The sequence below is a fragment of the Anneissia japonica genome, unplaced genomic scaffold, assembly GCF_011630105.1.
Source record: "Anneissia japonica isolate Jap-2015-1 unplaced genomic scaffold, ASM1163010v1 scaffold694_len1028156_cov167, whole genome shotgun sequence".
Lineage (NCBI taxonomy): Eukaryota > Metazoa > Echinodermata > Crinoidea > Comatulida > Comatulidae > Anneissia > Anneissia japonica.
The window spans coordinates 84,497-96,437 of record NW_022727885.1 but is presented as its reverse complement, the minus strand read 5'-3'; the positions used below and the strand labels follow the sequence as shown (position 1 = coordinate 96,437).

At 34.2% G+C, this 11,941-nt stretch overlaps 2 protein-coding genes across 5 annotated transcripts in view; one reads left to right on the top strand and one right to left on the bottom strand.

Annotated features, from left to right (window-relative positions):
* Positions 1 to 7,915, bottom strand: part of LOC117113819 (katanin p80 WD40 repeat-containing subunit B1-like) — a 37,799-nt gene extending 29,884 nt beyond the window's left edge. For 2 of the 4 annotated variants that reach the window (XM_033257252.1, XM_033257253.1), the window contains exons 1-4: positions 7,848 to 7,915; positions 3,874 to 3,952; positions 1,997 to 2,127; positions 829 to 946 (exon numbers count right to left, since the gene is read on the bottom strand). In XM_033257252.1, coding sequence (XP_033113143.1) covers positions 829 to 946; positions 1,997 to 2,127; positions 3,874 to 3,901 — 277 coding nt within the window. In that variant the 5' untranslated portion in view covers positions 3,902 to 3,952; positions 7,848 to 7,915. Of the gene's footprint in view, positions 1 to 828; positions 947 to 1,996; positions 2,128 to 3,873; positions 3,953 to 7,498; positions 7,518 to 7,795; positions 7,826 to 7,847 lie in introns of those variants that run through there. The other 2 variants (XM_033257254.1, XM_033257255.1) reach the window with 2 other exon arrangements.
* A 261-nt stretch (positions 7,916 to 8,176) lies between these two features.
* On the top strand, positions 8,177 to 9,912 carry LOC117113841 (UPF0598 protein CG30010-like). The gene is made up of 3 exons (XM_033257295.1): positions 8,177 to 8,380; positions 8,726 to 8,774; positions 9,005 to 9,912. The coding sequence occupies exons 1-3, from the start codon at positions 8,222 to 8,224 to the stop codon at positions 9,457 to 9,459; spliced, it is 663 nt and encodes a 220-aa protein (XP_033113186.1). The 5' UTR covers positions 8,177 to 8,221; the 3' UTR covers positions 9,460 to 9,912.
* Positions 9,913 to 11,941: the final 2,029 nt, after the last annotated feature.

The following is an 11,941-nucleotide window of genomic DNA, read 5'->3' as shown; positions in this document are numbered from 1 at the left end:
AAGAATTTTTTGTCCTAAAGTGAAGACTAAATATTTTTATGTTTTAAAAGAGCAATTTTCAAGCTCTACAGTGTCTTGATAACTATAGATTTTGAACTAATGTACAGTAGTGGTTACTATTTTATCAAGCAACATACTATACTGTGCATGGGGAGACTGTATGAGAACCATACTGTCTCTCTCAACTGTTAAAAAAAAATCCCCCAAAATTACATAATCATCATTATTATCAATATCATTCAACATGTACAGTAGGTATAGTAATCTGAAATATAAATAAAATCCTGATATCATGTAGAGTATTTTAAACCTTAATTCCAACATAAAAATTTAACTCAGAAAATTTTTGGCAAACACTTATTAATAGGCCTATAATATGCTTTCTTCAGGCAACTGACTTTTATTAATGGTGGCTTTTTTTTCATGGTTGGTGGCAATTGCCAACATCTGGAACGCAATTTTACTGCCATGTGTACAAAGACTCACAGGCCATGAAAAAAAACATGAGACCACTCAACAGTTGTTAGCTGAACAATTACTAAGTAGGAAATAATGTTTACTCACTGTAAATTATTCCAGGGAGTTGTTATCTATAACATCTCCCTGATTATTCTATGTACGGTAGAATCCCTTCTCTGGGACACCCTATTAGGGGACACTTTATTGGCAGTGAAGTGAGGGAAACTTTACAACACTATGGCCAACCCCTATTTTGGAGATATCCCTATTAAGGGGACAGTTTTTTTGGTCTCAAAGATACTGTATCCCCTTAATTGGGGTTCTACTTTATACTACACCAAAAATCATTAGTTTCAGAAAACCACTTACTTTTCGCTGCTTCCAAATCCCATATTTTCAGTCCTCCAGACTGAGAACCAGCAACAACTAACTCTTCACTACTAGAAAAGCGCACACATTCTACTGGGGTTGTGTGCCCTGACAGGCCCTGTTAAACCACAGAAAAAGTGTTAAGGCCTAATGACCCAAGTCATTTAAAATCTAATTAATCTAAATAGCACTTTAGTACAAAGAGCATGCGCAAAAAATGAGTAGTAAAGGATCAGGTAAAATAGTATAGGTTATACAAGTATTCAAAAACATAATTATGTAAAAAAGGGTGTTTGACAATTATCTGGTTTAGACTTGTTAAAGATTTTAATTAAATATACATCAATACATACATTTTTAATAAACAACAAAATACACATAAACAAATACCGTAAATCTATAGAAGCCCTGTACTTTCTTTTTTGAGAACTTTGGATAACAGTAGCCTTCTTTTCGAGGTTACTTTAATTGCAAAGTATATAGGGGGAATTTTTTCAAAATGAATGCCGAAAATTTTGGGAATTACTACTCTAAAACAATAAGGTCAATAACATCAGTCTGTATTTTTCAGTGAATAAGGTAGCAAACCCAGCGTGTTTGTAATATTTTGTTTCTTCGAAATTCATGTATTAGGTACTGTACTATCTCGAAAAGAAGCCCATGGGCTTCTTTTTGAGATTATTTCTGCAAAAAAAAGTGGGGCTTCAAATTGAGATGGGCTTCTTCTCGAGATAAGCACATTGATTTTACGGTATAAGAAATATTATGAATGGAAGAATAAACTACTGAATAATGCGGAAATACAAATTTAAACAATTTTATTTAAAATAATCAATATTAAACCAATCAATACATTATAGTAATACTATTGCCTGTAGGTTACTTTAAAGATTTGCTACAGTACAAGTAAGTAATTTTGAAGTGCAAAATAATGTAGACTTTAGTAAATTAACACATAGCAATTTGTTGTAATAATACTTTATTACAATAAGCAAAGCCACTGCCTTTACAGAGCAACTTTATGAGAGTCAACACAGCATTTCACTCTTGTATTATGGTTTAAACAGTCAAGTAACTGCTAACTGTACACAATGAAACACTTCAACAACAACACACATACACACCTACACTTCTATAGCAAAAAAAATCAATACAATTTTCAACTGACCATTATGCAATTTGGCTTGCCAACAGCCCACATATTAACCTTCTTGTCCTCCCCTCCTGTGACCATCACTCGCCCGCTCTTCGGTCCAAGCGCCAGGCAGTTGACGTTGGCGCCATGAGCTACAAACTCCTCTGAAAACGTAAAACACAACAATGAATATCTTTACTCAATACATTTGTACAGTATACTGTAGGTAGAGGAAGGCCAAGAAAGACTTTGGAGCAACTTATTGCCAATGATCTTCGCAAGTTAAGGATTAGCTGCACAACTGCACAGAATAGAAAGAAATGACTGGAGGAAAGCTGCATCGTGAACAGTCCAAAGAATGCCAGCATGGATTAATTACGGACCTTATTGATAATGATGAGTATCTTATTCCAGGCACACACTGCGTCCATGATTGTATCCATGGAAACCTCACTCAATCCGACAAGGTGTGCACAATTTGTTCAAATCAATGACTATCTTCTACTCAGTCTGCCTTTATCCCCAAATTTTGTTGTATCACCATAAGCGCGTATTATTAATTTACAGCGTGCTGCTAATGCTGTAAATTACGTACTTCAAGTATGAAGCTTACTTTGAGCAAAAGCACTCTACTGTATTCACAATCGCAAAGGCCATATTCCATTGCTCGTTCTTCGTTAAATCACACCCGCTTGCGCAGTGGTAAAAATTCTTCTTAATGAAGACGATCATATGAATGGAAAACTGGTACTCGAAAATACAAAATGGTTGCATGCTTACCGCGATACACGCTGGTGTAATGAAGGTTGATTCGGATTGTGACCGTATGGGTTTTTCATACAAAAATGTTTTCAATCAGTTTTTGAATTCTGCTTACAGTTATTTTTTTGACTTTATGTGGGTAAATATTATAATTATTATTTTCTGAAATTATAGGCCTATAATGCAAATGCAAATTGTGTTGCTAAACTGACCAATGAGGCATGTTTGTTTTGGTCACGTGGATAACTTTTATCACTCACTCTGGCTTATGTTAATTTTCGGTTTTTTTTACGGACCAGCAGAATGAAAATAATACTTAAACAAAAAATGGTTGTAAACGAAACAAACCAGTTGGATATGGCCATTGTCTCTAGCTCAGGAATAAGCCTAGAATAATACGGGTAAAATGGATTCAAATGCCAAATCGATGAATAGTACTATCACTACAATCATTAACAGATTAGTCCCCACCGTTGATTTCACATAGGTGATTGATCCAACGACGAGGTAGTTTTTTGTTTTGTTTATATTTTTGTAATTAATGTACTTGATTTCACATAGGTGATTGATTGAACGACGAGGTAGCTTTTTTTCCCTTCATATTTTTGTAATTAATGTACTTGTTTTGTGCATGTGCCAAAATATAAGGTTGATCAATGGGTTATTACCTCCCTGCTATATATTATGCTAATGACTCGGCGTAACCAGATCCTGTCAATAATGCTTACAGCAATTTGCACATGCTCATTAGATCGGAGTAAGCATAGCCTGTAAACTATGTTTACAGTTCTGCATAAAAAATATAAAACTATATAGTGAGATTCTTTAGAGAACATACAGTAATTAAACTTATTCATATAACTAGCCATCTTGAAAATAAAAATAAAATTTTAAAAATAAAAAAGAATTAAATTTAAATTGTTAGTTGGACTCATTTTTAACCACACTGTCTTATAATTTTATTTTTCATTTCTGTGAATAACAAATTTTGAATTACAATTTTTTTTTTAATAAACGTAAGTGAACTTCAGAATACAATAAGTTATGTAGTCCTAAATAAATCAATTACAAATATACTATTTAATGTAAGAACAGTACTATCTGTATGCAGCAAAATGCTATTAAACTACTGTATTTAATATACTTACGCAATTTCCATGCCTTCTTTGTTGTCATTTTTTTATATTATGTTTTCCTCACTTCTTACAAAACACATCAAGCCGGAACCTAATAACAGAAAGGGAAAAAAATCTTTCAATGCAAGGAATTGAATACTGTACTGTACTGTATACATGTAATTTACAGTAATTCAGTCCCGCAAGCATACATGTGCATGCTAAATTATGATTTTGAACTCTGACCTATTATTGATGGCTGTCTAGACTCATTTTGAGATTAAGCATTAGTACAATATATCATCTAATCTACACATCAACATGAAAATTTTACATTTTTTACATTTTTAAAATTGATCATCCACCCTCACTTTCAAGCTCTTGACTTTCTCTAATTTATCACTCAACACTCCATTTCTTGGATTACTGATGTCACAATTAGCAAACAATACCGAGGATGTTATTAAAGTTAATTAGAGACTTTAATTAATACAGTATATATTAATATAATACCCTTAAAAAACACGATAGAAAAAAAAGTAGGGATGCCAGAAGTATAAACATACTATATCACACTGTTGGTAGCCTACTATACATATACTGTACTATTAAACTTATTTGGTATTATTGACTGAAGCGGTGAAACCAAGGGGTGGCGAAAGGGGAGATTAGTGGTAGCCCCAATGTAGTAAAACAACGCAAACCTGACGCCATCAAACCACAAGACCGCCCCCTTGGACCAGCTCCTCGATTGCAAATCATGCCCCTCCCCCCCACCTGCCTTCCAGGCAAAAAAAAAAAAAAAAACTGACTGCAAACTAGACAATCAATTGACAAAAAAAAAAACAATGAAGTACAGTTCTCTGTAGCATACTGAAAATAGTCTACAAGGTCTGTTGCAATATGAACAATAACTAATGAGGCATGCATTGCAAACAACCATCTAATTACTGAAACAACACATTATAAACTTTAGTTATGCATACAGTACTGTTCATCTTTAGTTTAATGAGACGTGGCAAAGGTTAAAAAGTACATCTTGAGAGATTTCTAAGAATTCCATAATTTTCCTCAATTTCTGCATAATGAATACTATAAGAATGTAATATATTTTTAAGTTATACCCTGTGCCAAGTGAGAATAAAGTTTAATAAAAAAAGTCTCGGTTGATCTTGAGTTACACCCGTATTACATTCGCAATGAGCGCAGGTTCTAAATCAGTCCTCAATTTTTGTTTCAATGGTGATCATCAAATTGCTCGAGTTGTGATACTAACTACTAGGCCAATTTCCATGATTGTAATGTCGTAGCCTATTGTATTTAAAAATGGCGGCCATTATGTAATATTAATTTTGGTAACAGGAGAAAAAAAAAAAAAAAGGGCAATTTATTTTTTTTAAACTTACCATGATTGGATTTTAAAATTGTCAATATGAAAAACAAATTACAGTATACTAATAGTAATACAGTTACATTTATTATTGATATTGATAATTGCTGCTAATTTTAATGCTTATCTTTCATTAAATTACCTATTTAATAGCATAGCTAATACCCTATTCAGACTACAATCTGTTTGCGATCGGTTGCGATGTAATGGTGGTAATACAAAACTGATTACTCCCGATCGCAATCAACGAATGCATTCAGACCAACACAAACAAACTTTACATTCTAGGGCCTAGGCCTCCGGTAACTAGGCCTACAGTATGTTGACTGACCTCATCCAAACAGTGCTTGTGGAATTCGTTGCGATCGGATTTCGTGGTAATCGGGAGTAATAAAGATTGTAGCACCCAATTGCAAAGGGTAACAACAATTGCGATATCGGTTACATATCGACTACTATAATTGGTGAGCTTTCACACACGATTTTACAGCGATTGGGTGTCGCAATTGTATTAGTGTATTAAAGATTCTCCTACAGTAAATTTGGTAGTACAATTAATACAGTAGCTGGCATGTGATTTATTAATTGGCCATGTGTGGGGAATATATTCCTACAGTACTTCTGACAGTGCACTTTCAAAATAGTTAAAAAATATGTTTAGTAGGCCTACAGTATAGTGTAAGCCATAGGCCCTCTATAAAGTATTTTAATTGCACTTATAATACATAAAAAACAAGCTCAAATTTGCACAAAAAATCACTATAAAAATATACACGTAAAATTGTAACTATCGTACACTATAAACTTTTTTTTTATTAAGAATAAAATGGTCAAGGCCTAATTTTCGGCAAAACTTGTGCTGAAATCGGCCCTTATTTTCCAAAATGTGTATGAGACTTCTAGGCCTAATTTTGGTGCAGAGAATACAGACTATGCAGGCCTTACAGGTTGGGTACAGTAGTATCTAGCAGAGATTGCAATTCCATTTCCTAAATATTCGAAAATGCATTCAGATTTGCAATTTTCCTCTAGAATACATGGATTTCAAGTCGTCCACACAAACCTTTTCACACTACCCTGTAGCATGAGCTGGTAGTGTGTAAGTGTCCTTTTACTTTTACCCGACAGTGACTAAAGCCAGGCACTCACTGCATCATACAACGGTCGTACAATTGCCGCACGATGTATCCAACTGCGCCCCCTGTGAGCACTAGACAAATTGATGGGTGTGCTGATTGTCGGTGGCATTCTGAATGGATCTTCATAAAATCGCATCGGCCGACGACCGTCGAGCACAGTGAATGCCTGGCTTTAGTGCAGCTGGTTGGTATAATACATGAGTACCATGATATTTTAAATAGAGAATCTTTAGTAAGAAGATGGCTACAAAGGTCACAAATATATTTTATATTCATTCATTCATATATCTATATAGAGCCTTTCTTTGCAGATATGAAGCATTTCTGTCCCTGGTCATTGGCTCCACATGCTAAGTGTTGCTGCTGCACTCAGCACAGGAGCAAGCAACCCCACCAGGTACCTATTTATACTCCTGGATGGAGAGAAGCAATGCAGATAAAGTAGACACAAGAGAAATGCACAGCGAAGGATTGAAACCCTGACCTCAAGGTTGGGAAACCAAACCTTTCACGCTGAAAGGCGCCAAACCGCTTCTAATAAATACAGGCATTATCTTTATACATGAGATTTTGGTCCAATAAGGGTGAGAGCATCAGACAGACCCAAATGCATGAGTCCCGCCTAAAAAAGGCGGGCACTCACTGTTGGACGACGAATTCAACCCCGCTCCCTGAGAGTGCTAGATGCCGGTGGGCTGTCAATAAAGTGATATTTTGTATGTTTCTGTACTGATATTTGATAAGCAATTTCTTTCAGGAAGTTGGTATCACAGCAAGTTCATTCACATAGGCCTGCCACTACCTAGTTATTAGTAGGGCTTAGGCTAGTCTAGCTAGGCAACAGAAAAAATATTAAAAAATACTGAAGAAAATAGCATAATTAAAAATATTACAAAATTTCAACCAAGACAAACAAAAAACTAAAAGTAAAAATTACATTCAAAATAGCCTAAATAAAATATAGCCTAGGCCTACCTTTTTTTTAATTGATTTAGGCCTAGGGGCCTAGGCCTAGGCCCTATTCAAATTAACATCAATTTAAAATCAATTTAACTAAGCTTAGGCTAGGCCTAGGACCTAGCTAGTCAGAATAAATTATTTGTTTTTTCGTCTAGCTAATTAATCGTACCTAATTAACATATTAAGCCACTATTAGTAGCTAGTAGGTAGGTAGCCCTTAATAGTATGTTTATCTACAGCCCTATCTATGCCAACAATGGAGCTTGCAGAGAGGCCTGCCGATCTCCTCGGGACTGAAGCAATGACCACACTAGGCACCATGACCATGTCGTCCGTCGTGTGGGCCTGCCCAGCAGCAGGCCAGGCCTTTCATCATTTAATCGAATAAAACACCTAATACGCACATCACTGGATGTGAATTTGACTAACGACTCTTTAAATGTGGATACTACATTAAATACCATACCGTGACCTATGTCCTGTTTGATTAAAAAAAGTGCTTTACAATTGAAACTTACTTTATTATCCATCGAGGAATCGATCCTCCAACTTGTCGCAACTAGCGATGTATCAAAATACTTGGATAAATAGATTTGATTGGCTAATCGTGCTGATCCCAGAAAATTGGTATTTGATACGCATAGAAACCCTCGATATAACGGTTCAACTAACAAAATAATACTTTATACTTTCTTCTACAAACAATTTCTTCATAAATCAATTTCATTTATTATCTATTATTAAACAAATTATTGTTGTAATGTTGAACAACAATTATTTATGTAACCAATTGAAAATGCTCTTAGAAACAACACTAACTGAAAATATGTCATAGGTCATCCGAAAAACGTAAACAAACTCAGCTCATTCAGTGTCTGTTGCTGCATCAAAAATGTTATTTCATAAGATCAAAGATATTTTTGCAAGGAATACAAGAGCCTCGTGTTTCTTTCGTCTTTCAAGATGCATAACATATGTTCAAGGGCAGTCGCCAAGACCAGAGCTAGGCAAAAGTAGAGAGTATTTTTACTATATTGATCACCAGGGACAGGTTAGTCGTTCATTCACATGGCTAGCCTAGTGTAGGCCTCCTCTAGGCTAGCATAGTCTCATCTAGTCTCTATGGATGCCTAGCCTAAACGTAGTCAATGACTGAGCTTATCATATAATATATAGGTTAGGCCTAGCCTGAGGCTCTAGCTAGTACCAGAACTTGACGTTCGAGAATAACGGATCCGGTACCAGGCTTTGTTGACACCTGGAAATAACGTATCCGGTACCGGACCAGCCACAGCATTTTTTATATTTATTTTACACAATTTACCGTACTATTCAGTGTGTAGTTATTGATTGTTTATAGAATAATCAATAATATTAGTTTACTTTTGTTTCTTAGCTTTTCTTGGATGATGCAAAAGTGAAGAACTTTATAACATGCTTCAAAGGTAAATTTCGTCTTTAAGTTTATAAATGTTGTACGTATTTAACATAATATATATATATATATACGTTATTTCAAATGTTAACAAGAGCGACCGCTCACCGGTCCGCGCATTCCTCCACACTTAAATACGGTACAGACTTTTAGGTTTTTAGGAAGAGCTACTTAGATGGAAATTTTTAAATACTGTAATTATAATGAATAACATTTTTTTTTGTTTCTTTTATGCTACAGATAAGAAGTTCTTGGCATTCTTTTTTAAACGGTTAAAGCTGAATAACACTGGAGTCTATGTTGAAGACTTCCCCTACGTTTCACCGTGCGGTCCTGAACTTAACTTTGTACGCTGCGATGATCGACCCATTGTCTACACTAATATTATCAAAACGGATGATGGTGATTTGCTTTCATATAACCATGCTCATGAAAAGCTCACTGTAGAATTTCAACCAGAAAAATTGTGCATGTTACCAAAAACTGGGCGAGTTTATTATCCAACGAAAGAAAAATATGGCAGTGTGGCGTTGGTGAAATCGAGCTTGGCGATAGACTTTAGCCCTCACTTAGAATTTGGACAGGAAGGAGAATACGCTCCTCCAACACACTTTACATGGAAAGGGACAAGATACACATTGACTAATGATTTACTGAAACATATACCAAAGTCCGATTCTGGAGTACTATCTTAGCACTGTATTGACCTGAGTGTAGAGGTTTTTTCGGGTAAAATGGAACTTTCGATTGCACTATGGTGGGATGTAGTACATAATGACGTCATTTGTGCATGATGAATGCTGGATTCTAGGACGCAATTTGCCAAAATTTACATTGTGCAGAGGACGGTCGGACGGTCAAACAATGAATCCGTTCAAGTGTGTCAATGTGCAAATCGAAAGCTCACTAAAATAATATGACAAACCCATAAGGCCTTTTTTAAATTTTCAACGTACTGTAGGTTATCTGGTGTTCTCCAAAGCAAACAGTAAACAACATATTTGCTTTTACTTCAGTCCAATGTTAAACATACCCCTCCTCTAAAATCTTCCACCTCTTTCTATCTGATATTTCCGTAAATTAATATTTCCTATATGTGACAAAGAAAAACCAAACCAGTCACTCCTCGCAAGCAAAAAAAAAAAAAACTACAAAAAAAAAAAAAAAAAAAAAAAAAATTATTTTTAGTTAATTAATACAGGGTTATAAATTATAAATTATAAATAGTAAAATAAAGCTATGAAATGGTATAAAGAATCATTTAAATGCTGGCATTTTGTTATGAAGTTTATAAACATACAGCTGTTTTTGAGAAAACAGCCTTCAAAGTTTACAATTTACGGCAGAGACTATCACCAAATCGTAAACAAAGTGTGTTTCTAACAGCAAAAATAAAGAATAGCATGATGTGCAATAAAATAGTATGTTTTGGCCATTATCTCCAAAACACAATTTGCTTTCCCCGTCACATCACCTTCAGTTGAGAGCTTTCGACTGCATGAAATGGTAGAACATTATGAGTTCTTGCCGCATGATTTCTTGGACACAATGTGACCAAAACTATTTTGTGTTGATTTTCACTGAATGAAGTGACAACAAAAGCTATGAGTAGCTTAAATTAAGAGCCTGAAGGTACCGTATAAATTTTGCTTTCATTAAGCCAATCAGTTTGATATTGATAAACAAAATGGAGAAGTTTAAAAAAAAATATATTTAACTGATATAAGGCAAAAAAAAAAAAAAATTGTTTGTTTGCCCTCCTCCACCCACCCCCTAACTCACTGAAAAAGTTTTTTTTTACGAATTAAAAAAAAATATGAGTGAATTTATCTTTATTTTTTGCCAGATGCCCTACAAATTAGTCCAAAGTTGTTGTCTGATGTAAGACATTGGCATTCTAGGTCTCTGTGGGTTATTTTTATTCCATCTGATAAGTATTTCCAAGTATATAAATAAAAAAACTTTTGCCACCTGCCCCTTTTTATCATTTAAAAAAAAGGAGGGCAAACAAACAATTGATTTTATTTGGCCTAATCTATGGTACATTTGAAAACTATACTACCATTTGTAATTACAGAATTAAAAAGAAACAAAAATAGAGAGATTTCATATCTCAGTATTTTCTTTAATAATTTTCTTTCTCAAATTGCACCACATGAAAATAAACCATTTCAGACATCAAAACACTATTTGCTATTAACTAAAATCCAACATGTCAAATACATTAATACGTACATTTACATTCATGATACAGTAAGCAGAGGTATAAAGTGCACATCATTATAATATATCTTTAAAAAAAAAAACGTATGTGCATAATTACAGTATATTAAATATTTAAAAAGAATATTAAAGTCAGACTGCGGAGAAAAACATTTTTTGATACGTTATAAAACTGATTTTTCTATGACGGAAAAAAGTTATTTGACAAAAAAACTGGGGAACGGTGAATGAGATACAGCTTTTTGAACATTTAAAACTGGTGGAAAAAAGGGCTGTTACACCCCTTTTCCCCCAGTTTTTGAATATTAAAAAATCTGTATCTCGTTCACCATTCCCCAGTTTTTTGTCAAACAACTTTTTTCTGTCAGTGTCATAGAAAAATCAGTTCTACAACATCAAAACTATTTTTCCCCCCTCTCCAGAGCCTGACTTTTGAATTCGTTGATATGTTTTACAGTATCAATCATAGATTCTGACTTCAATGCGATATGTTTTTCATCTTGTGTCAATATTTTACAGTACAAAGTGGTTTGTCATAATTTAATTTCCTATACTGTACTGACTTAAGATGTCACTATCAAATTTTATGTGAAAATTTTGTGTGATATGCCCATATATAGGCATGATGATGTCATATTATGCCAAAATATGGGCATATCCCATTTTTTTTTGTCACAAAATTTTCATAGTGTGAACGGAGCTTTAAAAACAAAATATTTAATATTCAAAACATTAGTATGCTAGTGTAAAGCTCTGTCCACACTATCATATTTTCTGTGACAAATGTGTGTGATGTCCCCATTTATGGGTGTGATGTCCCCATATATGGGCATGATGGTGTCATATTACACTCAAATATGGAAATATCACATTTTTTTTGTCATACAAAATTTGATAGTGTAAACGGAGCTTTATAAAAAAAATATTTAACATTAAAAACATTTTGATGTTGGT

Excerpts from the sequence above, each read along its gene's own strand:
- LOC117113841 (XM_033257295.1), top strand. The coding sequence starts at position 8,222 with ATGTTATTTCATAAGATCAAAGATATTTTTGCAAGGAATACAAGAGCC. Across the intron at positions 8,381-8,725 it reads ATATTGATCACCAGGGACAG|CTTTTCTTGGATGATGCAAA; the intron begins GTTAGTCGTTCA and ends TTTGTTTCTTAG. Across the intron at positions 8,775-9,004 it reads CTTTATAACATGCTTCAAAG|ATAAGAAGTTCTTGGCATTC; the intron begins GTAAATTTCGTC and ends TTTATGCTACAG.